The sequence below is a fragment of the Chrysochloris asiatica genome, unplaced genomic scaffold, assembly GCF_000296735.1.
Source record: "Chrysochloris asiatica unplaced genomic scaffold, ChrAsi1.0 scaffold00004, whole genome shotgun sequence".
Taxonomy (NCBI): Eukaryota; Metazoa; Chordata; class Mammalia; order Afrosoricida; family Chrysochloridae; genus Chrysochloris; species Chrysochloris asiatica.
In genome coordinates this window covers 34,208,556-34,235,601 of record NW_006408522.1, presented here as the reverse complement: position 1 = coordinate 34,235,601, position 27,046 = coordinate 34,208,556, and the positions used below count along the sequence as shown (strand labels likewise).

Below are 27,046 nucleotides of genomic sequence, written 5' to 3'. Positions count from 1 at the left end.
TCAGTTGGAACCGACTCGATGGCACTTAACAACAACATTCATCCATCCACCCAACTACCTACCCATTCGCTCCCACCCACTCATTTGCCCATATATACACTCACCTATCATCCATCCATCTTCACCTTCCCACTAACTCATCCATCTATTAATATACTCACCTATCCAATCTGCCTATCAATTCATTGATCCATCCACCTATCCATTCATCCACCCACTGATCCATCATCCATCCATCCAATATCCCATACTGATGGAGCACTTATTGTCCCCAAAGAAGTGAAAACATAGTCTGTACCCTCAGGACTCATTATTTATCAGGGGAAGGGTGAATCTGGGCCACGGAAGGGCAGCAACAGAAGGTATTCTACAGGCTTTCCATATCAAAGTGTAAAAGGTGGATAGCATTAATTAACCTGCCCAGGTGTGACGGCCACACTAAAGCTATGTGAGGTGATGGCCACACACGTGGTCCCGGCCCTTTAAGAAAGACTCACTGAAGATTTCCAGACCCAGGACCAATTGAAACATTGGGCCGTGATGCCCAGATGCCCAGATGAAAGGACATTTTAGTGGAACTAGGAATCAGGACTGCTATGTGATTCTGAGGGCCAATTTCGGGAATGAGGAGGGTGAGTTTCGGGCCTCCTTAATCAGGGGATGCTGTGGGAGGAGGTAGCTTCAAGAAAGGCGTTTGGTTAACTTAAAAACGCTATTCACAATCTGGAGAGTAAGAAATCTGTTGAAGATGTGGAGAGAGCTTGAGAAGATGATCCCAAGAGGACAGAAGAGTGTGGTGGGGACAGGGTAAGAGAAGAAACAAGAAGAGAAGACAGAAACCCAGAGGCCATCAGGTTAAGCAAGGATAGAACAGAGACTGATGAAGGAGAACGCTGTTGAAACCACAGTTCCTGGGAGTGCTGGGGATGAGGAGGGGAGGCTGCAGGATTTGGGAGGTGATAGCGATGGAGCTGGCTGGGGCAGTAGGAACAGAGAGCAGGTTTTGTGGCTCCTTAGGAATGTGAGTGGCTCCTGATCACACAAGTCCAGACAGGTGGGTAAAGTTCAGGGGGTGGTACCTGGTGCTTCTTGATGAGATTGAAGGTGGTGGTCTCGTCTCTGCCAAAGTCCTGACTGCTTACCAGTGGCCACTTCTCCTCCACCCAGCCCTCCAGCTCTGACACTTCCAGAAAATACTGTCAAGAATGGGACTGAGTCACCTTGGTGATCTCAGACAGGACCGTCCCCATAACACCCTGGGGACATCTCTCCAGCAAGCAGCACAAGGGGCTCCTGTGCCCATAAGGAGGCCAACTGGCTCCTGGCCCTGAGTTTGTACCACTGACCCACACCCAGAGTCTGCCCTCACGATTGCCATGTACCCTGTGCTTTCTTCATCCTACCTGCTGGGAAGCAACAGCTTGCTGCAGGCATTGGGCCCGTGCCACACACGCCTTCTCCAGCTCTGCCCAGCACCCTTTAAGCTTCTGACATTGCTCCCCGATGTGCTGGGCATAGAGGTGGCCAGAGGCTGCGAGGCTCTGTCCAAAGACCAGCACCTGTTGCATCTGTCTCTGGTGGGCTTTCACCACAGCCTGGAGCACCTGAGAGAGCACAGTGAGAGGTTGTGGGCCAGAGCCATAGCTCCAGGTTCCAATCTTGGCAAAAACTCTGAGCCCAGAGTAACGGGAGAAGAGACTTGGAACTCAGGACAACCAGAGAAAGAAGCACAGAGGCCGGGCACCCTGAGAGGAAACCGAGAAAATGAGATGCCAGAGATCCTGGGAAAGAGGGAGTCTCACCTTGTGCTTATAGCAAAGGCGCTGGGCATCATCCAAACACCTGGCGTAGCTGCTGGAACTGGCACTGAGCATGGACTCAGCCACCCAGGTGAGCTCCAGGTTGCTCAGGTGGTAGAACTGGTGCAGCTCAACTGAGGCCTGCAGCTGCAGGTGCCGAGTGGCCAGGCGACCCTGCAGGGACTGGAGCCTAGGTGAAGGGAGATGTGATGCGAGAATTTGAGAGTTGGGTGAGGACTAGGCTCTCAATCTTTTCATTAGCCACCAGGAATCCAGGAGGAGCCAGGCAGAACTGAGGGAAAGCCTCATCTGATGATGATGAGGCGGCTTCACCTTACCCCCAGATGAGCTGCCTGGCTTCCGATCACAGAGCACACTGAAGGGGATGGGCTTGAGCCACCTCAGGCCCTTGGGTGCCACCTTCCTATGCTCACTGTTTCAAACCACCCTCAAGTTCACATGAGGCAAGGGTAAAGATGGGGCAAACAGGCCAGTGGAGGGGCAGTCCCACCTCTGGAGGCACGTCTGGGTTTCCTCCAGGAAGCTCTGGGAATTGAGCATGCAGCCGGCCTGGGAGGTGAGGGTGGCCACCCTGCTGGCCAGAGCCTGGCTCTTGTCCTCCAGTTGGCGGTGCTGTTTCTGTAGCTCCCGGCTTGAGCGCAGGTCCTGCCCCATTGCTGTAGTCTGCAGGCCCCCCTCTAGCTGCTCCATCTTCTCTTTGGCCTCCTAGGGAGTGACACAGGCATGAGGCTCTTGGTATAAAGGACAGCAGGTGTCTGAGACTACAGTCATAAGTACATCAGATTCACCTACTGGAGAACCCTGTCCATGCATTGTCAGCCTGCAACCAGCTGTGCCTGAGCCTCCCAGAGCTTCATCAACAACCTTGTCCATTCATACTTCTTCATGAATAAACTTGTCCCTTCATACTGCTTCATGAACACCCCTGTCCCTTCATACTTGTTCCTCTCCAGTGGAACTCAAGCTGTGTTGACCACGCCCTGGAACTGTAGACTGACTGATGGGTAAAGTCACTCTTAATTTGCTGCTGGACTTCACAGAGCTACTTCAGAGTTAGGAGACCACTCAGAGTCTCCTCCTTCTTCTTCCAGCCTGTTCCCATACCACCCCCACCCCACCTCAGTCTCTCCCTTTGCCTTGCACCCCCTCAGCTGACCTGTAGCAACTCCAAGAGCTGCTCCTTTTGTCTGGCCTGCCGGAGCTTGTCCCCACACTCTGCTATCTTGTGGTTCAACTCCTTCCACTTGCAACTCAGGTCCCGCAGCCTGGCCTGCACATCCTCCTGAGCACAGGGCACTTGGTGCCACAATTCTCTCCCAACCTGCAGTGGAGACCAAGGCCAAGGGAGGCATGCTGAGTCACTGGTGCCATAAGTGGCCACAGCAGGCTGGACTCAGGCAGCAGAGGTGGAGGGTGGCTGACCATAAGCTGCATTCCACAGGCTTCCCAAATCTGTGGGCAGAGGCAGAGGGCTCTCCTTGGACCTCTGCAAGTACAGTAGGTTGAGCGGGTTAACTGTTGGGAAGACCTTTGTTCTGGTGGAGGTGGTAGGCTCTGGAACTTGCTCTGAGGGACTTGGGGAAAGAATGACAGCAGCTTTCAGGGTTGGCTTGGGTACCAAGGTAAAGGCATGTCCACTTGAGTGAAGGAGGTAGCTGGGAGATCCTAACTTCATAGTAACTGAGGGTAAATCTTCCTTCAGTGAGTGTGGATCATAAAGATGTATGGCGTTGTTTAGTTGGGAATTTGAAGACTGCGTTTGCTGTATAGTGTTCCCACCTGTTCCACATTCTCCACATGCCTGTGAGTGGCCAGCAGCTCACTCTCAACTGCCTTGTGCCATCTGAGTTTCCGCAGGATGTTCCTGGACTCTCCAGGGGCCTCATCTGCTACAATCAGCTTCTTCTTCTCCATCCATAGCATCAGCTCTGCCACATCCTGCTTCCATTCCTGCCCAAGAATGGGAGTGAGACTGGTCCAAGGATACCCACGGGGAAGAACAGGACCCAGAGCCAATCTTGGGGTCTAAGAGAAGTTACCGCTTCCCAAGCTGGGAGGGGACATCTGAGGAGATCTGGAGGGAGAATGTCTCAGGAAAAATAGTAGGAGGAGGCCCCAGGAGTCAGGGTTGGAACTTTCCAGAGCCCTGTGCCAGAAACGAGGAACACCTGGTGGGTGTTCCTACTACTCTAGCCACATGGGGTCTGGTATTGGCCAAACAGCTCCAACCAGACTCAAGATGTGTGAACCTGTGGGCTAGCCCCGTTCTGAGTACCTAAGAGGTGCTGAATAAACATCTGACAGAAACTTGGTCTGTAGCTGGTACCCACGACCCATGGAAGAGTTTCATGTGTGTCCAGAATTGTTAGGGACTCACTTGATAAGGGACAGAATAGGGGATATTCAAGAGGAGGCCTGGACTTGAGCCCCAGTCCTGACTCTAAGAGTGGAATGCCGTGGACTCAGTGTCCTCATCTGGAAAGTTCAGGGCCATCATGCTTGCTTCAAAAGTGTCCTATCGATCGACAACACATGTGTGAAAAGTTCCCCATCTCCTGTCACGGTTTTTGGCGCAGCAGTTTCACATGAGGCGTTCCTCAGGGTACGATCTCTCACCTGGAGCTGGAGGGAAGTTAGCAGCTGCTTCTTTCTCTGCTCACTCCTCTCCCGGACCTTGGTCCACTGGGCCTGGACACTCTGCAGCTGCTCTCTGACCCTGGAGGGCAGAGGGGGTGAGGAATAGGGGTGAGGGTTCCACTCTGCCCTTGGTCCACCAGCCCAAGGCACGCTGTCTGCCCACCCACATTCCTGGGACAGCAGAGCTCCTGCTAGTCTCAGGACAATAATGTATGCAGACTAACAGAGCAAGGGAGGTGGGCGCTGCCCAGATGGAGACCCAGTCTCACGTGTGTGCTGCAGAGTGCTGGCTCTGAACCAGCTTCCGGCCATGTGCCTGCAGAGCCTCTGCCCGGGGGCTCAGGATGCTCAGGAGCCGCTCAAACTCCTGAGACCGCTGTAGCAGGTGCTGGATCTCCCCTACATCCTCCTGGGGGTGCAGAGACCTGGGGTCATGCCTGGGAGGATGGGGGTCGGCACCATCTCACTGATCCAGGGACCTACTGCTTATCCTGGCTTCTGAGCCCCAGGAGGTGAGGTCCCTCCAGTGCTGAGGGAGCAGCATCCCAGTGCCCACCCATGGCTCCATACCCAGAGGTGGTCCAGATGAAGGAAGGTCTCATGGTTGGCACAGATGGCAATGAAACCAGCTGCTTCCTGGCCAAACCTCTGCAGCTCCAGCCCCTCCTGCAGCTGCCGCTGTCGTTGCTCCCAGGCAGCCCTCAGCTCTCTGCCTTGCTGGCCCAGGAGCCCCAGAGCACTCGTCACCTCTTGGGAACCTGGGGAGTCTAAGGCTGCCTGGTGCTGGCCCTGAGCCTCCAGCTTCTGAAACCTATCCAGGGTGACAGGTAGACGGTCAAACTCCTCCAGCTCTATTCTCCAACCTTCTTCTCCTGGTCTCCATGCCTCCTTTACCCTCGAGTGCTGAGCTCAGGCTGCTTGGCCTAGTTGGTTCACTCATTCTGTGGGACAACTGTGTCTGGCCTGCTAAGGAGGCATCGAGCATAGGACTTAGGTGTGCAATAGTTCCTAGGCTCCCTGTATGTCTTAACCCTTTCTGCAGTTGGCTGTCCTGCAAATGTGGACTGCTGGTGGCCAGGTCAGGTCAGCACATCTCAGTAAGTGAAAAATCATTCAGACCACAAGCCTGCCTGCAGGGCCACTGCTAGCTCACAAGAAGCCTTTGTGCAATTAGAAAAGGTAACTCTTCCCGCTCTTATCCAGTTTGGGGACAGCCAACATCTTTGAGTGAATTAGAAGAAGGCTTTACTTGCTCTGGGCTGAGGCAGTTCTGGCTGGGTGGTAGGGTCTGGCGAGCAGAGGATGGATGAATTTTGACACCCACTGGACCCACCAGTCAAGCTCCTTCATGGGGACTAAAGCCTGTAGGCACTAACATCATCCCTGTATGAGAAGCAGCATTGCCATGCTGAGGCGATGTATATCTGAGTCTCGGAGTGAGTCCTGAGCTTTTCCACTCCAGGGCCCAGTAGGGTCTGAGTGAAACAAGCTACCAGGCTCACCAGAATTGGGTATGGCCAGGTTCAGGATGCAGACAACCTCTCGGGCAGCTCAGACTAGGCCCTGGATCCCTTCCTGAAGTATACAGAATTCCTGACCCAAGTCCTAGTTTACATCCTGCCTCCTATAAATTGGACTCAAGCTTCATGCAGGCCACCGGCCTGGACCATTCCTGTGGGTAGCCACACTGAGTCCTGCCACCTCTCTCTCTCTGGCCCATTGCTAGCCTGCAGCGTGTCCCATTCACCCTTTTCTCCTGACCTTTCCTGCTGCAGGTGGATCTCCTCCAGCAGGTCTTGATGCTCCGCCAGGAGCCTCTGGGCTGAGGCCATGTCCACTGCCTCTTCCTCACTGTGCAGCCGAGCCCAGACACCCTCTGCCCAGAGCATCAGTTGCCGGCTCTCCTGCAGGAAGCTGTGCCGGGCCTGAGCCTCGGCCTGGGCCTGAGTCTGCTGGACCGCCTGCCCCTGCACTTGCTTCAGCAGCCCGTGCAGTGTCTTCACCCGGTCTCTCAGGGCCCAGCTCTCTGTGGGGCCTGACTCCTCTACCCTGGGGAGTGCCCAGTGTACAGTCAGTGCCCTGCCTGCTCTGAGCCCAGGGCCCCAGTTACTGCTCCTCTGCTCAGGCATACATGCACCCCCTCAGCTCGACCTATGTGACCCTTTCTCTCACCCTGATTATTTTCTCTCACATAGTGTCCACCACCAGCTTTGCCCTAGCCCTTCGGTCAGCACTCACTCCTCATTCTTCCGTCACTATTCCATAATCCTGCTCAGCAACACTCCCTGCCCCACTGCCTCCCTGTCTCCCGGCTGAACTTACTTTATGGCCACACTTTGGACGTGGTGGGTCCTCCTCTTGAGCACTAGCACCTTCTGTTGTAGGATGTGTGTCCTGCTCCCTGAGCTCCCGGGCTCCTGGGCTTCCAGTTGAAGTCTCAGGTCCTGCAGATGGTCCTGGATGGAGTCACACTCCTGCAGAGCGCTACACACATCTGCGATGCCTGCCAGTTCCATCTCCTTCTCCTTTGTCAGGGCCTCCAGCTGTCTCCACCTGGGCAGAGGGCACCAGACATGTTTCCATGACAGAGAAGTCACCCATCTATCCGGGGCCTTGGGCACACAAAACAAGCTGCCAGGTTAGTCCCCAGGCCCACTCCTCCCTGTCTCTGACATGTCAGTTTCTCTACCTGTCATCTCAGGGGCAGGTGAGCAGGCACTCAAACCTGTATCACCTCCCACTGCCTCCTCACTCACCTCTGACTCAGTTCTTCCTGCTGTTGCTGGATTCGTGTGGAGTCCCCAGGATGGATCTGCTGCAGTTGCTCAGCGGAGCTGTTGACCTCAGCCCAGCGACTCTTTCCCACAGCCAGGGTGGCAAGACAGTTCTGGGGACAAGAAGAATCCCAGCTTCTAAAGGGCTCCTTCTTTTCCCATACTACCTTCAAGTCTGTGATTGACCTCTGCCATACTCTCTGTTCCAAAGAGGCTCAAACTGCATCCTTCTGGAAGGACAGGGTTATGAGGCCTCAAAACTCAAGGCCAACTTCCTTGCTCCCTTCCTCAGGTAGGACCAGAGTTCTCATGGAGAACTGGGGTACAGGAGTGAATAGGGAGTCAGGAAAGGAGGTGGTGGTAGTGGTTACATGCCGTGGAGTTGGTTCCAACTCATAGTGACTCCTTATAGGGTTTCCAAAGCTATAAATCTTTACTGGAGCAGAAAGCCTCATCTTTCTTCTGTGGAACAGCTGGTAGTTTTGAACTGCTGACCTTGAGGTTAGCAGCCCAACTCATAACCACTACGCTACCAGAGCTCCTTCAGGAAAGGGGAAGAGGGATGGAAATCAGGAGAGGGAGTATGGTCAAGTATCTAAGATGCCCTTGGGTTCTGAGGGGGCCGCACCTCATATTTCAGCTTCATGATCTCTAAGTTGTTAGCCTGGGGCTGCAGCATCTGGATCAGAGCTGTCTGGTCCTCCAGCCAGGACAAGACTTCACCACAGGAGCTGTAGAAGCCAAACAGGGCCACCGCCTCTTCTAGTCCGGCCCTGCGATGCTGAGGAGAGGCAGCCCAGAGGAAGGTGAGGCCCAGTACTCCCTAATGCAGCTCAAGTTGCCCACCCACCCCACCCCCACCCCTGCACCTTCTGTCAGGCAAGAACTTAGCATGTGTTCTCCCTCCCTCCTGTCCTGCTCAAAGCCCTTCATTACTGTCCACTGCTCTGAGGGAAAATCCACACTTCTTTCCTGCCTCTTCCCCAGCCACTGCCTCCCTGGCCACTGTGCTCCAGGCACTGTGGCCATCACTCCTTCCACTGCCTTTGCACAGGTCCTGCCTAGAACACTTCCCTTATTTTCCCAGACATCTACCTCCCCTACACTCCTTGCCATTCCTGTCCTCTGCTTCTTGTTTAAGTCTCAGCTTCAACATCCGTTCCAGAGAGATGCCTTTCCCTGCCCCCTCAAGATGACCCACTGTACCCAAATCCTCCCACTGGTTGGTTTGATAGCCCCTCTGCCAAAATGTAAGCTCTCTGAGGGCAAGGAGCATGTCCAGTTACTGCTCTGTTCCCTGCGTTCATGGCATAGGGCAAGCACAGAGCAGGTGGTCAAGGAGAAATTCTTGGAAAAGGAGTCTTACCTTCATCAGGGCTTGCAGCCCTTCATAATCCTGCCTCAAGTGGTCCTGTGTCTCCAGTATGGTATTGGGGTCAAAGTCAGGGTCAGATGAACACCAGGCTCCCTGCTTCCTTGGGCCTTCCCCCTGAGGACCCAGGGCAGACCCCGCCTATGCAGACAAAGGGCAACTCATTCACAGAGGGCATCCATCAGCCCAAGTAATAGAAGCCGCAGCTGGGTGGGGCCAGTGGGTATACCTGGGGCTTCTGCTCTACACCATAGCTAAGGGCTGCCATGGCCTGGCTGGCTGTCGGTTCTTTCAGCTCCCAGGTGTCCGAACCCATCTGATGCACCGGTTCCAGGGTTTCCCCTTGGAGCCAGGTGAAATGTTTCCCTGTAAAAGGACAGGTTCTGAGGACTGCTCAGGTCCCACGCCTTTCCACGCAGCAGGCTTCGGGCGTGGGGGGTTGGGTAGTGGGGTGCTTTATTACTAGGTGGTTCCCTGGCCTGGCCTCATACAAGGAGCCTTGGGGACTAGGAGAGAAGGCCTTCAGAGGCATATCTACAGGAGGTCTAGTGGAGGACACAGCATCTCTGGCAGCCACCAAAATTGCTCTCCTGCCCAAACATCTGACACCGATCTCTTAGACAATCTTAGCATAGTATGAGCTCAAAAGCACAAGTCAGTTCCAGGAACACAGGACCCTAGGACCTTCAAGAGAGAAGAGCATGAGCGGAATGTGGGGCCCTAACCAGAGAAGCATTCATTTTTCTTGGATCAACCATCAACACTCATGGAAGCAGCAGTCAAGAGATCAAAGGACATATTGCATTAGGCAAATCTGCTGCACAAGACCATTTGAAAGTGTTGAACAGCAAAGATGTCAGCTTGAGGACTAAGGTGCGTCTGACCCAAGCCATGGTATTTTCAATAACCTCATATGCATGTGAAAGCTGGACAGTGAATAAGGAAGACCGCAGATGAATTGATGCTTTTGAGTTATGGTGTTGGAGGAGAATATTGAGAGTTCCATGGGCTGCCAAAAGAACCAACAGATCTGTGTTGGAAGAAGTGTAGCCAGAGTGCTCCTTGGAGGCCAGGATGGCCAAACTTCATCTCTCATACTTCGGGCATATTGTCAGGAGGGACCAGTTGCTGGAGAAGGAGATCATGTTTGGTAAGGTGGAGGGTCAGAGAAAAAGGATTGGCCAAGTGGCAGCATTGATGGACTCAAGCGTGGCAACAATAATGAGGTTAGCCCAGGATCGGGCAGTGTTTTGTTCTGCTATGCATAGAGTTGCTATGAGTTGGTATTGACTCAATGGCACATAACAACAACAACAACAACCAGAGAAGCAGTGACACCAGAGATGGAGGCAGAGATGAGGCCATGGAGAGATAGAGCAGTTGAGGACTCTAGACTCATGGAAAGAGAAAGACTGAGTGCTGGTGGACAGGAGGCAGGCTCGCAGAATGTGCTCTTTGGTTGTTTAAATTATTATATATTCCTGAGTTTTTTGTGTACATCAAAAAACAAAACAAAACAAAACCGCAGAGGGAATAGAAGCAAATACTGTTGAATGATGATGCACAGAGGGGATTATAATCATTGCAATGAAACAAAGTATGGTAGGATGAGTGTAAAACCGATGTTCTCCTATGTAAACTATTACTCAATTCACAATAAAAGATTAAAAAAAGTTTAAAAAAACAAAAACCAAGTCAGGCACATGGATCTTTTCCTTAGCACTTTGTGGATCAACATGAGAATGGCAATTGTACCTTCCTTGTTACCACGGGTATAAACTGCTTCATAATGTGCTCAAAGGCATTTTTTCCAGCTTCTTCTCTTTCTACAAGGAGCTCTGGTAGCGTAGTGGTTACGAATCGGGCTGCGAACCTTAAGGCTAGCAGTTCGAAACTACCAGCTGCTCCGCGGGAGAAAGATGAGGTGTTCTGCTCCCGTAAAGATTTACAGCCTCGGAAACCCTGTACAGGGTCGCTATGGGTCGGAACCGACTCGACGGCACTTAACTACTAACTAACTACTCTCTTTCTACACTCAGCAGAGCAAGATCCCAAGTCTGCCTTGACCCAACTAAAAACCAAACCAAACCAAACCAATTTTGACTCAGCTATCCTACAGGAATTGACCCCACAGCACTTACCAACAACAACAACCCTACAGGATGGTTGATCCAAGAAGAATAAAGTCTTTGACAGCTTCAATCTTTTCTCCATTGATAAGAATTTTGTTTATTGGTTCAGTGGTGAGGATTTTTGTTTTCTTTACATTGACATGCAATCCATACCAAAGGCTGTGGTCTTTAATCTTCATCAGTAAGTATTTTAAGTCCTCTTCACTTTCAGCAAGCAAGGTTGTATCATCCGCATATAGCAAGTTGTTAATGAATCTCCCTCTAATCCTGATGGCATGTTTTTCTTCATATAACCTAGCTTCTCGGATTATTTGCTCAGCATACAGGTTGAATAAGTATGGTGAAAGAATACAACCCTGTTGCATACCTTTCTTAACTTTAAACCATTCAGTGTTCCCATGTTCTGTTTGAACAACTGCATCTTGGTCCATGTATGGATTCCTCATGAGCACAATTAAGTGTTCCGGAATACTCATACTTTGCAATGTTGTCCATATCTTGTCATGATCCACATAATCGAAAGCCTTTGCGTAGTCAATAAAGCACAGGTAAACATCTTTCTGATATTCTGCTTTCAGCCAAGCTCCATCAGACATCAGCAATTCTACGTCTTCTTTTGAATCTGACTTGAACCTCTGGAAGCTCTCTGTCAGTGTATGCTTGCAGCCGTTTCTGTATTACCTTTGGTAAAACTTTACTAGCATGGGATATGAAGTCAAGGACTTCATTCTTCTTGGATCAACCATCAACACTCATGGAAGCAGTCAAGAAATCAAACAACGTATTGCATTAGGCAAATCTGCTGCACAAGACCTTTTTAAAGTGTTGAACAGCAAAGATGTCAGCTTGAGGACTAAGGTGCGTCTGACCCAAACCATGGTATTTTCAATAACCTCATATGCATGTGAAAGCTGGACAGTGAATAAGGAAGACCGTAGATGAATTGATGCTTTTGAGTTATGGTGTTGGAGGAGAATATTGAAAGTGCCATGGCTGCCAAAAGAACCAACAAATCTATGTTGGAAGAAGTGCACCCAGAGTGCTCCTTGGAGGCCAGGATGGCCATACTTCGTCTCTCATTCTTCGGACATATTATCAGAAGGGATCAGTTGCTGGAGAATGATATCATGTTTGGTAAGGTGGAGGGTCAGAGAAAAAGAGAAAGACCCCCAGCAAGATGGATTAGCAAAATGCCAGCATCAATGGGCTCAAGCATGGCAACAACCGTGAAGTTGGCCCAGGACAGGGCAGTGTTTCGTTTTGTTGTGCATAGAGTTGTTATGAGTCGGTACCAAGTCGATGGCACCTAACAACAACAACCCTACAGGAGAAAGGAGAACTGCCTCATAGAGTTTCTAAGGCTGTGATCTTTATAGAAGCAGACTGCCATAGCTTTCTCCCGTGGAGCTGCTGGTGGGTTCAAACCATCAACCTTTAGGTTTAGCTTAACCACTGTGCCACCAGGGCTTCCCTTGACCTATTGTTGTTGTTATGTGCTGTGGAGTTGGTTCCGACTCATAGCGACCCTGCATAGGGTTTCCGAGGCTGTAAATCTTTACGGGAGCAGAAAGCCTCATTTTTCTCCTGTGGAACAGTTGGTAGTTTCAAACTGCTGACTGTGAAATTAGCAGCCCGATTCGTAACCATTATGCTATCAGAGCTCCTTCCATTGACCTATAGACCCCTAAAAAAAAAATCACTGCCATCAAGTCTACTCTGACTCATAGTGACCCTGAATAGGGTTTCTGAGGCTGCAAATTTTTACAGGGGTAGAAAGCCTCATCTTCCTTCCTCAGTGTGGCTGGTGGATTGGAACTGTAGACCTTTCGGTTAGCAGTTCAGTGCTTATCCTACAGCACCACACTATGACTCCCCTTGACCTATTTGTTGTTGTTGTTAAGTGTCCTTGAGTCGGTTCCAACTCATAGTGACCCTGTACAGGATTTCTGCGGCTAAAAATCTTTGAGGGAGCAGAAAGCCTCATCTTTCCCCAGATCGGCTGGTGGGCTCGAACCGTGGATATGGTTCACAGTGCAGTGCTTATCATATGCTCCCCCTTGACCCATGGAGGCTTCCAAATATGAAAATACTAATTTTTAACATGCTGCATGACCTCTCACTGCTGGCGATGGAAAACTGATGGTTCATAGAAACTGCTTAGTGGCACCCCCTTCCAGTGGCACCCAGGGCACATGCCTACGTTAGATATACCTCTGCAGGCCTTCCCACCGAGGGCTATGATTCTTCAGGACTGTAAGGCTCACAGACAACGAGCCATTAGAATAGGTCCCAGGACTGTCCATAGACAAACCGAATCTGCATGGATGTCTGATGAATATCCGGGGGGAAAAGGCTAGCACAGTCTGTGGGCAGTGGAAAAGGCTTCAAGACAAGATGGGACTTCAGTGGACAGAACCAGAGACGCAGCATCGGCAGAGGAGCTCAGCAGAGAAGGACCAGGAAAGCACAGGCTGGTGCTCCTCCCTCCCTCTGTGCCTCAGCCCCAGGGCAAACATCTGACCAGGCTGCTCCAGGTTGTAAGGCGACTGGAGAAAAGGAAATTGTTGTGGTTGGTTGCTATCAGGTCAATTCTGACTCATTGCGACCGCATGCATACAGACTAGAATGGCTCTATTGGGTTTTGGAACAGATGACCAGCTCACCTACCCTTTGACTGGTGTGAAGCCACCTCCTCTGGTGGCTGCCTAGTGCTGAGAACTCACTCCTCCTGCTACTAGGGTGAGTCAAAAATTACCTGCACTCTGGCTGTAGAATTTATTTTAATCAACTTTTAGAAAAGACAAATGCATCATTTTTTGACATTATCTCCTTGCTTTTCAAAACACTTTGTCCATCTGTCAAGAAGCTTTCATATTCCCTTATTAAAAAAAATGTTTTAGGCTGAGCTGTGAGCCATTAATGCACTGCTGTCTTCACTTCTTCATCAGAGGTGAATCTTTGTCCTTGAAGGGCTGCTTTCAGGAGACTAAGCAGGTGGAAGTCTCGTGGAGAAAGATCAGGACTATAGGGAGGATGCTTTGACACTTCAACATGAAGTTCTTGCCCTGTGTCAACAGTGTGGGCAGAGATTTGTGGAAGTGCATTGTCATGCAAGATCTCAACACCCTGGATAGCAGTTCTCTGTGTTTAATCTGAAGTTTAGACTTTAGCTCTTCAGTGAGCCTCTCACTGCTGAGTGTTGAACATTTTTCCTGATACAGTTCCAATACTGGCCCTTGAGGATCCCAGAAAACTGTAGGCATCAATTTACCAGCTGATGGTTGACTTTTGAGCTTTTTACTGGTCAGCAATTGAGGATGTGTCCATTCCACACTCTGCTGCATACTCTCAGAGTCCTAGTATTGTCAAGACAGCTACTGTCTTGTCACTAGTAATGATTTTTTTTTGTTTGTTTTAAAGAAACTTTTACCTTCCTTTGAGTTGTTGTTGTTGTTGTTATGTGCTGTGGAGTCGGTTCTGACTCATAGCGACCCTGTACAGGGTTTCCGAGGCTGTAAATCTTTGCGGGAGCAGAACGCCTCATCTTTCTCCCACGGAACAGCTGGTAGTTTCGAACTGCTGACCTTGCGGTTTGCAGCTCGATTCGTAACCACTATGCTACTAGAGCTCCTATGAGTATCGGTCCAAATTTTGTCTGCAAGTGTTCAAAAGCTTCTGTTTGTGCTCTTCCGTGAGTTGTTTCGGTATTCATCTCACACAAACTTTTCAAAACCTGAGTCTGTCATAGATTATTTCATAGTCAGAGCCATGGTTGATTTGCAAATGAAATGCTTCAGAATCCACTGTCACTCATCTATCCGACAGAATCATTTCACATGCACGCTCAGTGTTGTCATCAGTCATGGACGTGGATAGGCGTTTTAATATTAGAGGAGTGAGGATAATTTTTGACTCACCCTTGTAGATAGACTAGCAGCCCTGTCTATCTTTGGGCAGCTCTAAACCCCTCCTCCACCTGAGCCTCAATTGGCCTTCCCTTAGCCTCTTTCCTTCAGTCCTTGGATGCTTTAGCGTCACATAGAATAGGTTAACCCTTCGCCCATGATAACAACATCGGTTTGGATTTTTGACAGGTTTCCAGCAACATCCTGGAGACAAAAGTCACAGTGTCCCCTTACATAAAGGGATGGGTGAGCCCTCTCAGAAGTCATGCCCAGCTCTTGTACCTCTGTAGGGAAAGCATGTCTGGGCCTAGGGCCATAGGTGCTGGCTACCTGGTGATGCCAAGAGCTGGGGCCAATCCTGGTGTCTCCCAGTGGTATTCCCATCAAGCCTGCTCCAGCGTTCTGGGAACTCCCCCTGTATGGAGGAGGTGGAAAAGTCTTTACTTAGCTGCCAAAGTAGCTCCCCACCCCCAGCAGAGGGGGTACCTCTCCTCCCCCACCCAGAACTATTGAGCAAAACAAGGGCCTGGAAATGCCAGGGGGCGGCTTAACCATCCCATCAATGCCAGCACTAGCTGAGCAGTCGAGGACATACTCCACTCACTTAAATAATTAATTCAAACTGGAGAAGCGGAGCACACACACACACACACACACACACAGAAAGAAGACGATATTAGAATCTTACAGCAAAAACATGAAGTGTTACTATAACATCAGTGTTCGGAGTTAAACATCATGGACACACAGGGTAGGATGGGATAGAAACAACTCTGGAGTCAGAGTTGGGAGCCTCTCCAGCAGGCATAACAGTGTATCCTGGGGCAGTGATCTGATATTGCAGAGACTTGGTTCAATAAATTGGAATTGACTTGAACAAAACAGTTTTTTGTTTTGTTTTGTTTTGCTTTGGTTACTTCATCCGTAAAGTGAGGGGTTGGACCTGACAGTTGTTAATGTACCATGGATTGAATTTCAAAAAGCATTAATTATAGTTATGTAGCCCAGGGAATAAACATAGAGGAAAAGAGAGAGATCAATCTAGACTGTATTAAAAGTTTTGAAACTACAAACGTTTTGGACCTGGAAGGGACCAGGCAGGTCAACAATTGACTTCTCTGTCATTTACCTCCCGAGAAAGAGGACCTGAGTTGCAGCTCAAAGGGTGCATTGGGCATGACTGGGCAGAGAGAAGGGGTCCGGAGGGATGCATGAGGGAGGAGGGATGTGCAAGGGAGGAGAGGTTCCCTGGGCAGGAAGATGCTAGTGTAGCAAACAGAGATTCTGGATTGGAATGAAGGCTGAGCTTCCTTGAGGATGGGAGAAGAGGGGCCAAGTCTAAGGGCCTTGGTGTACATATCTTGAGCTCCCTGACTTTTTGAAAGGGGACTGGCCTAAAGTGCCAGGACCACATACGCATTTTAAAAAACTGGGTTTTTTTGCAATGATTCTGACTTACAGTGACCCCATGCATGTGAGATTTGAAGTGGGTTTCATAGAATTATTTAAGTAAATTGCCAGGACTTTCTTTTTAGGTGCTCTGGGTGAACTCCAATCTTTCATTAGAAGCTGAGCCTGTTAACCATCTGCACTACCCAGAGACTCCATGGTCAGTGAATGTTGTTAGTCACCCCTGATTTAAAGTGACTGCATGCACACACTGTTGTTGTTAGCCCCTGACTTTCGGCAACATCATGTACAAGGAAATTACACTTGTGCTCCACAGGGTTTTTATTGGCTGAGTTTTCAGAAGTAGATCACCAGAACTTTCTTCCCAGTCTTAGGTTTTAGAAGTTCAGTTGAAACTTTTTTTTGCATCGTAGCAACACACATGCAAGCCTCCACTGTACATGAATTGCATCAATCAGGAGTCAAACCTTGTCTCTGGGAGATTGGGAGAATCCTACTGCTGAACAACCATGGTTAGCAATTAGGTCCTTCAACACTCAGGAGAGCCAGGTCAAGAGAGAGAGAATGCCCCAGTAGAAGCAGGCTTAAGGACACTTTAAGTCCAGCAAGGAAAGCAAAGGAGGACATTTCTAGAAGAATCTCATTGGTGGTTAGAAACTACAGGGCAAAGTGAGCAGCCACCCTGCAACTGTAATGATCTCAGTATGTGTGGGCAGACAGGATTCCTACTGACTCTGAGCTGGGTCAGCAGGTGAGATGCTGCTGATGGGGGCACTGCCAAACCCAGGTAAGGCCATGACCCTGAGCAGAGGTGTATCTACATAGAGTAGCACCCATGATAATTAGTTTTAAATCGCCAAATGATCTCTCACAGATGATGATGGAAACTGCATTGTCGAATAGAAACTGCTCATTGGTGCCACCCTGTCCAGTGACAGCTTTAGATTCGCCTCTTCAAGACCCTCCCATTCTCTCTCTGGACAGCCCAGCGGTGACAGGGCACGGGAGAGGAGTGCAGTGCCAGGACCTGGCTGAAACATTTGGTCTCGCAGACCTGTGAGTCTGGGCCCCTTCCTGGTCTCTGCCCTCCCCACCCTGTGCCTGGCTCCCACCTGTACCGCGAGCGACGCTCGGGCCGCGGCCACCCGGGCCTGTTCTTCCAGCTGTTGTAGCTCTGCCCCGAAGGCGTGCAGGGTGTGCTGTAGCGGCTGGTGGTGCAGCAGTAGTGTCTCGGCGTCCGCTTGGTCCGGCCGGCAAGACATGCTGTCCAGTAGGGACCGCTGCTCGCGCAACCACGAGGCAGCGTCTGCCGCGTCTGCAAAGTACTGTGGAGGAGGGATGTTGGAAGGAGGAGGGATGCGCGAGGAAGGATATGTAAAGTAGGAGTGATGTGCGGAAGTGAGGGTGCGGGGCTAGGAGCATCGACCTCGAGCCGCTGTGGTACCTGCTGGACCAGCAGAGCTGTCTGGAGCCGTGCACCCAGCCCTGTCACCCGGGTCCGGAGCAGCTGCCATGCGTCCTGCACTGCCTCAGCTCGCTCCCGGGGATCTGGCTGCGTTGGGGGTCCCCGAATGCCAAGGTCACGTCCCCTCTGCGAAAGGTCAGCGCACACGCCCTGGTGGCGGCGGATCTCGGCTTCCAGTGCCTATTGGAGGCCAGTAGAAGCCTGCTAAGTGAAAGGAAGGGAAAGAGGAAGGGGCCAGGGTCGTAGGAGGGGCAGGCAGAGTGATAGGGGACCGGCAGGGCAAGAGGTGGTAGGCACCTTCTGCTTCTTCACAGCGGCTGACAGCTGGCAGAGGTCCCGGCTCAGGGCCACCTTCTCCACCAGCTGTGTGCGCTCACTCAGCCAGGATTCCTCCTCCTCACAGTTGTGCAAGAACTTTGTCCACTGCAGAGCCTGCTCCAACTGATGGCGCCTGGGAACCGGAAGCGCCAACGAGGGACTTGTAGAATTATGGGAAGCAGTTTCCTACCAGTGGCCAGACCTGACCGATTGCACAGGATTTTCTTTTCCCTGAACCACTCAGGAGGTGGAGAAACCCTGGTGTAGGGGATTACAAGCTGGATTGCGAACCAAAGATTTGTAGCCTAGGAAACCCCATACAGGGTTGTTATGTGTTGGCACCGTCTAGGTGGTACACCACCACCACCACCAAAGACAGAGGGGAGACAGAGGTCTTTGGGGTGGGAGTAAGTGTAGAGGAAGTTGCCAGGGACAGGTGGTTATTTGGGTTCAGAGTTCTGGAGAAGGTAGAGATGCTGGAGTGGGGCCCTTACCGGACCCTGATTAGAGACACCAGGCCCTGGTGGAGCTGGACCAGCTGCTGGGCATTGGCCTTCAGTATCTCCACACTGTCCACACTGCTGCCAGTAGCGGAGCTCAGCTTGGTCTGATGGACAAGGTGGCTCACGCGGGCTCCATGGGCAGAGACCTGGACCTCCAACAATTCATGCCTCTGCAGCAGCTCTACTACCTCTGCCAGCTGCTGCCCACAGGCTGTAGAGCTGACTGGCACCTGGCCAGAGATGGGTGGTTATTTCAGATCCAAAGGGCTGGGTCCCCTTGAGCCCCAGGGCTGGGGAAAATCCCGTATCCTGCTGTATTGCCCTGTGGTCGGCTAGTCCTGGGCCCACCTGCAGCTCCTTGAGCTGGTCAGAGGCAGCCTCGATTTCCTGCAGCAGGCTCTGCATGGCCTGGGTGCTTGTCATCTGTTCCCTCTGCCCTTGGAGACGCTGAAGGAGCCCCTCCCATCGTTGTGTGATCTCCACCTGCCTGGAAGATGTGAGAATAAGGGCAGTCTCCCGGGGGTAAGGGCAGGGACGCTATCTTGGGGTCCCCAGTCAGTGGAGGAGCCTGAACTCAGAGACTGGGACAGGGTCTGTGATGTGAGCCCCTTGGCATGGGGTGGCTGGAATAGTCTATCTGGTTTTTGGCAGAGAAGCCAAACAAAGGAGGGCCCTGTCCTTCAAGGCTTCCCTATCTTCCTTTCCAATCCCCATCTCAGTTGATGGCTACTCCCTCCTTCTAGGTAAACCAGCTAAAATCTTAATTCCTCACTCTCCTGCAGCCCACATCTGATCTGTCTGAAAATCCTACTTTCAGAATATACCTAGGTCCCACCACTCATTCCCTCCAGTACTTCCCCCTAAGTCATCTGTTTGGGACTGTTGCTTCTGCCTCTGCCCTTCATTCTACTCCCAACATGATACCCAGAGTGATCAGTTTAAAACAAAACAGGTCATGTCACTCCTCTCTCAAACCCTCCAATGATTTCCCATCTTTCTCTGGGTAAAACCTGTCTTCACTGTCTGCCTCCATCCTCACCCCACACCTCCCTGGCCTCCATGCTATCTTTCCAACATGTCTGCTGCCAACTTCTTGGTATTTGCTCAAAAGTCCACTTCCTAGTAAAGCCTCCCCTGTTGCCACCTTCAGTCTCAAGTTTTATCCCCTCTAGCCCCCTTCTTAACACTTCACATTTCCCTATCTTGCTTTATTCATTTTTTAATCACTATTTCACAAACTGAGAATACAACGGCTCTGTAGGATAAGCACTGTGCTGTGAACCACAAGGTTGGCGATTTGAACCCACCAGCTACTCTGATGGAGAAAGATGAAACTTTTTACTCCTGCAAAAATTTACAGCCTCTGAAACCCCATACAGGATCACTATGAGTCTGAACCAACTTGATAGCACTTAACATTTCACATACTAGACAATTTTTCTTATTTGTCTATTTTCCTTAGGAACGTGTAGGCTCCATAAAAGCAGGACTTTTGGTTTAGGATATCCTGTTCATGCTAAATCCCCAAAACCTAGAACAGAGCTTAGGACATAGTGGAAACAAGCAAGCAAACACACCAGGTGCCATAGTGTCAATTTTAACTTATGACCCCATGTATTGCAGAGTAGAACTGCCTTCCATAGAGTTTCCAATAGCCACAATCTTCTAGAAGTAGATCACCCTCTTCCTAAGTACTTCTGAGTGGATTCGAACTGCCAGCCTTTTGGTTAATAGCCAACACTTAACTACTTGTATCATGCAGGGACTCCTTTGGAGCATAGTAGACACTCAGTAAATATTTGTTCACTGAACAAATTCACAAGAGGCTTTCTGGAAAGGACAATGCTTTATCAAAAGGGATGAATTATATATGATAGAATTTCAGGCTTACGTAGGAAAAAGATCTTTTTAAAGGGAACCCTGAATCCATTGAATTTCCCCTTTCTTTGGTGACCAGGAGTGGGAATGTTGTAGGGAAACCTTGTCCTGTTGTGAGGACAGTTCATATGCTCAGGCTCACCTGCAGGCCACTTCTGCCCAGCTGTGATACCTCTCCTGCCGGAGGATGTCTGCCATCTCAGCTAGGGCTTGGAAGCGCCCCTCCTGGGGCAGGATGCTAGCCTCAAGCATACTCAGCCTCTGAGCAGCTGCCTCTACCATGGCTGGGCTGGCCAGTGGGACTCCCACCTGACTGAGTATGTGTTCTGTGTCCACCAGGAAGCTCTCCCGGAGAGCCACCTTTCGCTGGAAGCGCCTGGCCAATGTCTCCAGCCGCTCCAGGTGCAGCAGCTGTTGCTGTAAGGCTTGGCTTCGTGCAGCCTCTGCCCGTTCCAAACCTGCCCAGCGCTGGGACAGCTCTGCAGGGCTCAGTTCCTCACAAGGCAGGAAGGGCCTGCACTTCTGGGCTCGGAGCCCTGTTTGCAGCTGGAAGAGCAGGACCTCAGTGGCTCCTCGCTGCTGTAGCCGTGGTGGTTTTTCCTGGGTGCGGAAGGAGGCAAAGGCCACTAGGAGCTGACTCATGGCAGGCAGTGAGTCTGGGAAATCCCGTGCCTCTAACTGTGCCTGCTTCTCTGCAATCCAGTGCAGCAGGTCGGCTACCAGCTGCTGGTACCGGGTCCGCAGCTCCTCTGTCTTCTGGAGCTGAAGCAGGAGCTGGGGAGGGGTCAGAGTGGTGACTGGCTCAAGCCTGGGAATGGAGGCACTGCCCTTTTGGATGCTGAGTGCCAGCCAGAGTTTCCCAAGAGGGGCTCCTTTCCCTTCCCCAGAGCCCACCCACAGACTCCAAAGCACCTCAGCCTCCTGTTACACCTCTCTGTCCCCAGCTGAGACACCTACCCTGAGAACAGCCCTCCCAGGCCTCAACCTCTGCCATGGAATCCAGAGAGTAAGAAAGCACCCTCCCCTCAAAAAACATGCATCAGAGGGCCTCTTCGCTCCTGTTCTTGCAGACTGTGTAAATCCCAGGTCTTCTGTAGCCTTTTAATACCATTACGGAGTTTAACAGCCTGAGCCCCTCTCAGGAGAGGCACTGGCTTTCCTTGTGGACCAGTTACCTTGCTGAGCTCCTTACTTACACTCCCTTGAAAACACAACAAACCAAACCACTTGCTGTTGAGTTGACTTCTGACTCATGGCGACCCCGTGTGTGTCTGGGTAGAACTGTGCTCCAAAGAGTTTTTTGGAAGTAGTGCGACAGACCTTTCTTCTGAGGTACCTCGGGGTGAAATTAAATTGCCAACCTTTTGGTTAGCAGCTGAGAGTTTAACTGTTCCACCCAGGGGCTCCTGAACATTCACGATGACCTTCTATTAACCAGATATTATCATCTCCATTTTACCACGGCTCCCTGGGTCCTGCCTTCCCTTTACCACCAACCTTGGCTAGTCTCCTCTGAACAGTCTGTCCCTGGTGCAGGCGGGAGAAGTGGTTATAGTAGAGGGAGATGTAGGTCATGATGGAACGCTCATCCGGCTGCATGGCCACCACGTCCTCAGGGTCCAGCAGTGGAGCAATGCCCAGCTCCTGCTCTGCCACGTGGAAAGCAAGGTGGAGGTTGTGCAGTGGGTGCTCCAGGCGCAGGGAGCTGTAGTCTATCAGGTCTGGCCTGGGCAGAGAATGGAAATGTCCTTCACGAGTCACACATGCATTCTCAGCTTTCACAAACCTCAGGTTGTAATTTATTGCTTTAAAAATGCAAGCACCCTCCAACTGGTCATTCACACCTCAGGCTTGCTTGACAGTTATCTGAGAACAGTGATAGGGTTCTGCTGGAGAGGTTGAGGTGGGGGTGGGGGGCATAGTATTAATTTGGCTCAGAGGCCAGAGCCTGTGGACAGTGGGGAGACTCTCCAAAACCCAAGACACTTGTGGATAGAAGCCTGTGAATAGAATTGAGGAGCACAGAATATGGGGACAGGCTAATGGATTGCAGACTTTGCCAACAGGCTTTGGGGGCACGGTGGGATTCCAACCCTCTCTAATTCTGTGTTTCACTTTGACCTTCATTCATGCAGGATCCAGGGGTCAGAGAGCATGTGGGAGAATAAGTAGGCTGAGGACACAGACCCCCAAAGACCCAAGTCCTGGAGCAACTGGTTCAGTTGGTGGAGGCTGAAGCCTACCTCAGGCCAGGTCAGGACTAGGAGGGTGCTGGTTCCATGCACACAACACATGCATGCTCACACACACACACACACACACACACACACACCTGTGGGTATGAATGAGGGCACTGAAGCCGAGCCCGTCTCTCCAGCTGTGGGAAAAGTCGGTGATGTTCACGTTGGTGTAGCTGGCCGTCTTCCTCTGACACCAGATCAGCAGAGCTTCCTTGGTGGACAGCAGGGCTGCACTGGCCCCAAACTCCTCCTGTAGGACAGGGGGGCGGGGTCCCCATGCTGAACAGGGGTTGGGAGGCAGGAGAGCCTGCAGGCTGTGGGAGATGCAGGGCCTGATCTCTCCCATCTAGGAGTCACATGCTGACTTACTTCTCTTCAGAACACCTGATTCTGACATTTCTTTCTTGGTGGGGCGGGGATTGAGGATGAGAGAAAGATTGTACTTCCAAAGTGGGCCAGCTCAAAGCCATCACTTCAGAGCACCTGGCTTTGCAGTCACAACCAGTGACTGCAACCACAGTCGCCATTTGGTGAGCCCTTCTTGGGATCGGCATCTGCTAAACAACCTTGGGCCTCCAGAATCAAGGTTGGCTTCACTAAGCGAATTCACCGTCACTTGTAAGCCAGGTCCTGAGCCCAAGGCACCTTGCTCTCAACCCCTTATAGTCTAGGAAGTCAGCACTATTATTATTTACATCCCACAGATGACAAAATGAGGTTCAGTAGGATGAGCACTGGACTGCTAGCCACAAGGTTGTCAGTTCAAACCTCCCAGCCGCTCCTTGGCAACCCTATACAGAGTCACTATGAGTCGGAACCAGAGAGATTAGAAAGCTGTCCGCGTTCCCCATCTATGTAGGGAGTGGTTGGATTAGATCCAGGAATGTCTTCGAGAGCCCACCTGTCCATCACACTCCTCTGACTGGGATGTGACTCATCTACATCTGGTTCCACTCCCCCTCCCTGACCTCAGTGTGTTTCTCAGGTTTTCTGCCACTTTTACCTTCCATCTGCCCTTCCCTCACCTCTCCTTTCCACTCTTTCCCTCCTCTTCTTCCATCTCCTATTCTTTGCTCCGCATCCCCTATGCTAGCCCCCAGGTCCCTTGCCCTCCTTCAGGGGTACCTTCTCGCTAGCCACCATGCCTTTGCTTCCTAACACCTTAGGGCCCCTCTTCTCCTTTCTCCTCTCTCACTCCCACTGTCTCCTCCTTTCCTGATTTTTTCTGTACACTTCTCATCCCAACCAATCTTGTTTTTGAACTCAAAACAAGAGTTCAAAAACATTTGCCCCTTGGGCACGGGAGCTTGGGTAGGATGGACACCGCACAGACAGGCAGAGATGGGCCCCAAAGTCCTGGAGTCAGGCTTATTAACCCAGGGGCAAGGATAGATGAGATGTGGTGGAAAACCTGAGTCTGTTGTGAGAATGTTCATGTGCCTAGGTAGATGTGAACCTGGGAGAGAGTTGGATGCACCCGTGAGAGTACAAGCGCAGTCTGATCTGGTGTACCTCTGAGTTATGTAGGGAGCGGGCCTGAAGGGGCTGTGCATACGTGGACCAAGCAGGAGGGACAGTGGTCAGGCTTGTCAGAGGACGATGATGACTTGTTGCTCTCAAAGGAAAGGGCTACAGGGGCACCTGAAACTGGTTTAGTGGTCTGGGGAATCTAGCTTCCTAAAAGAGCCTTAGGTCAGTTAGAGACTCATCCAGCCATTAATCCATCAACTATGGAGTCTGGTGTGGCACTGTAGGATAAGTACTGGACTGCTAACTGCAAGGTTGATGGTTCAAACCCACCAGCCACTCCTTGGAAACCCTATACAGGGTCATTCGGAACCGACTCAATGGCACTTGACAACAATAACACTGTGCACTAGATTCGGGGGACACAGACAGATAAGGCCCCTCCTTTGGGGGGCTCAAAGTCATAGCCTGAGTTTTAAGGGGTCTCTTGGATTTGAGCTACATTTATGGCTTCTTTTCAGCGGAGTTTCGTTTACTCCAGGTTGGCGCTCTTAACCTGCTGGAATCATTTTTAGGTAGTGTTTTGGAAAGTGTGAAAAAATAAAAATTGATAATAAAAAGGACTTTATATTTGTATCTCTTTCTATAGTAACTGGGGATGGGAGAGTTAGAATGGAGAAAGATGGAGAACCACAAAAATTGTGATGGGATACTGAGGCCTTAGTAAACCTTCAGGGCTGGGAGGCCTCTAGAACACTTGATTTCCCCAACAGCACATCATGGAGTAAGGAAAGGTGCGGGGTTTCAAGGCTAAGTATGAATGGTTGGTGATACCTTTTCCTCCTTCTCTCTGCTGTCTCCCTTGCCGCCTTACCCACCAGGCCCCCACTCTCCTGTCCTCTCTCTGCCTCTCTTGATAGTAAAATGTGGGGCTGTCCGTTATTTCAGTCCCCCACTAGTGAGTGACTTGATTCTCGTGGCTCTTGTTCTCACGTCAGCACGTTACAGTATCGCTGACATTCTGAATTCTTTACCAGAGCTTGAAGAGTGAATATTAATTTTGTGGGCAACATGGATCTTTTGTGGGGATCATAGAAATTAGATGGAACTACTTTGCCTCCAGGGTCCTGATGTGACGCCAGGGCTGGGGTTGAGACATACCCTGTCCAGGGAGATGCAGGAAATCTGGAAACGCAGAATGATGACCCAGATGAGCCCCAGGATGAGTGTCTGGTCTCCGTCCACAATGTTCTCTGGCCCAATCAAGGGTATTGGCACCTGTGGGTACAGTTGGTTGGGCTCAGCCATGGAGCCTGTGTGTCAGAGAGGACTTTAGGGGTCAGCTGCTGGATGGAGGCTTCTGGAATCCATGCTGCCCCAGCTAGGAGGACCCCAAGGGAGATGCAGGCAAGGGACCAAGGGCAGGTAAATGATTGTTCTCTGAGTGGCTGGGGCTTTGGTCCCAAACATATACATGGTGAAGCTGTAGCTAGGCTGGATCACTGGAGTTGGGTGGGCTACAAGTAACTCCAGGTGTGTATGTGTGTGTGTGGGGGGGGGGAAAGGATGAGGGTCATAACAATGAGTGAACCAAACACGCCACTGTCCACCTCCACCTCCCAGGGCAGCTGGGGACCTCCAGAGGTTGGGTGGGTGGTCTGGATGACAGGCAGCTGAGAGGTCCACACTCGGACTTTGGCACTCTTCATCATGAGGCCCCACCTCTATCTATGGATGTCAGATGCCCAAACCCATCCAATCAGGAATTTGCATTTTAGCAAACACCTTGGCAGTTCTTACATACACTGAAGCTGAGAACCTGCTGCCCTGGATTTTGCCACTTCACACGAGGATGGATGAATGCAGAGGAGACAGAATAATAAATCCCAGTGTCCTTACAAAGGCCTGCAAAGCCCCACAGGATCTGGTCCCCCTCACCCTGGCTTATTTTCACTCTCCTGAATTGCATGGCTTCAAGGCTCAGAGGACTCTTCAGTTCCTTGAGACTGTAAGCACACTCGTCATATGGTCTTTGCACTGGCTGCTCCTGCTAGCTGAAAAGAATGTCCCCTAGATATCCAAATGGCTGTCTTCGTCTCTGCCTTTAAGTTTTTACTCAAATGCTGCTTTCTCAATGAAACCTCTACCCTAACCACCTTATTTAAATCGAAACCCGAGGATGATTGTTCCCACACAAACACACATGCCTGATCTTTTTTCCCTGCTCAGTTTTTATTTTTTCCTACATCGTGCATTACTAATATATTATATAATAATCTACTTGTTGTTATTAAGTGTGGTTGACTGACTGGTCAAGTGGGTTTTGACTCATAGCGACCCTGTATAGGGTTTCTGAGGAACAACAGGTGGGTTTGAACTGTGGACCTTGTGGTTCAATGCCCAGTGCTGATCCTACAGCACCACACCAGGTGTCCATAATATACTTACTTATTATTTATTAACTGTTAGAATGTAACCCCATGCTAGCAGAAATTATGGATTTACTCCCTGATGTATTCCAAGCATTACCCACACCCCCAGTAGTGTCTGGCACATAGTGGGTAATTGATTGATATTCATTGAACGAAGATCTTCGGCCCCTCACCGGTTGCATGGCGGGAACTGTGTCCCTGATATTCTTCTTGGGTGTATTTTGTGCATCCTGACTGGTCTCTAAATGATTCCACCACATGGTCTTCCATATTCTCTCTGGCACATATGAACCCTCTGTGTTCACCTCAGCTTGAAGTTGGATGATCTGGTCAGTGAAGTGTTGAAGTTACCTCATACCAGCTCACAAGAGTTAACTGTGTGTATTTTGTACTGGGAGCTTGAACTTGGTCATGGCCATGGTGGATATATATATATATAAGCAAAACAGTTGCCACAGAGTCTAAGACTCAAGAGAACCCCATGTGTGTCTACAGAGTAGAACTGTGCTCACAGGATTTAAATTTTGTATTGTGAATGAAGTGAAGATTAACAGACAAGATCATCAGTCGCATACCCAACAAATCATATGCTCCATTTCATTTCAGTAATTGTAATCCCCTCCATGCAACAGTAGCTGTCCTACTTTTCCCCTGTGGTGGTTGTTGTTAACTGCCGTTGAATTGATTCTGACT

The 27,046-nt window shown here is 50.6% G+C and overlaps 1 protein-coding gene across 1 annotated transcript in view; it reads right to left on the bottom strand.

The window, feature by feature from the left end:
* The window catches only part of SPTBN5 (spectrin, beta, non-erythrocytic 5), a 56,037-nt gene that overhangs the window by 27,363 nt on the left and 1,628 nt on the right, over positions 1–27,046 (bottom strand). Inside the window, exons 3-25 of the mRNA XM_006831894.1 lie at positions 25,083–25,199; positions 22,547–22,704; positions 21,712–21,940; positions 20,357–20,988; positions 18,685–18,823; positions 18,328–18,566; positions 17,813–17,966; positions 17,495–17,695; positions 17,163–17,375; positions 8,598–8,744; positions 7,860–8,012; positions 7,214–7,344; positions 6,780–7,010; positions 6,219–6,506; positions 5,028–5,268; positions 4,727–4,866; positions 4,437–4,536; positions 3,600–3,770; positions 2,977–3,141; positions 2,311–2,525; positions 1,803–1,989; positions 1,404–1,604; positions 1,080–1,196 (exon numbers count right to left, since the gene is read on the bottom strand). Of these exons, the coding sequence (XP_006831957.1) occupies positions 1,080–1,196; positions 1,404–1,604; positions 1,803–1,989; positions 2,311–2,525; positions 2,977–3,141; positions 3,600–3,770; positions 4,437–4,536; positions 4,727–4,866; positions 5,028–5,268; positions 6,219–6,506; positions 6,780–7,010; positions 7,214–7,344; positions 7,860–8,012; positions 8,598–8,744; positions 17,163–17,375; positions 17,495–17,695; positions 17,813–17,966; positions 18,328–18,566; positions 18,685–18,823; positions 20,357–20,988; positions 21,712–21,940; positions 22,547–22,704; positions 25,083–25,199 (4,569 nt within the window). The remainder of the gene's footprint in view (positions 1–1,079; positions 1,197–1,403; positions 1,605–1,802; positions 1,990–2,310; positions 2,526–2,976; positions 3,142–3,599; positions 3,771–4,436; positions 4,537–4,726; positions 4,867–5,027; positions 5,269–6,218; positions 6,507–6,779; positions 7,011–7,213; positions 7,345–7,859; positions 8,013–8,597; positions 8,745–17,162; positions 17,376–17,494; positions 17,696–17,812; positions 17,967–18,327; positions 18,567–18,684; positions 18,824–20,356; positions 20,989–21,711; positions 21,941–22,546; positions 22,705–25,082; positions 25,200–27,046) is intronic.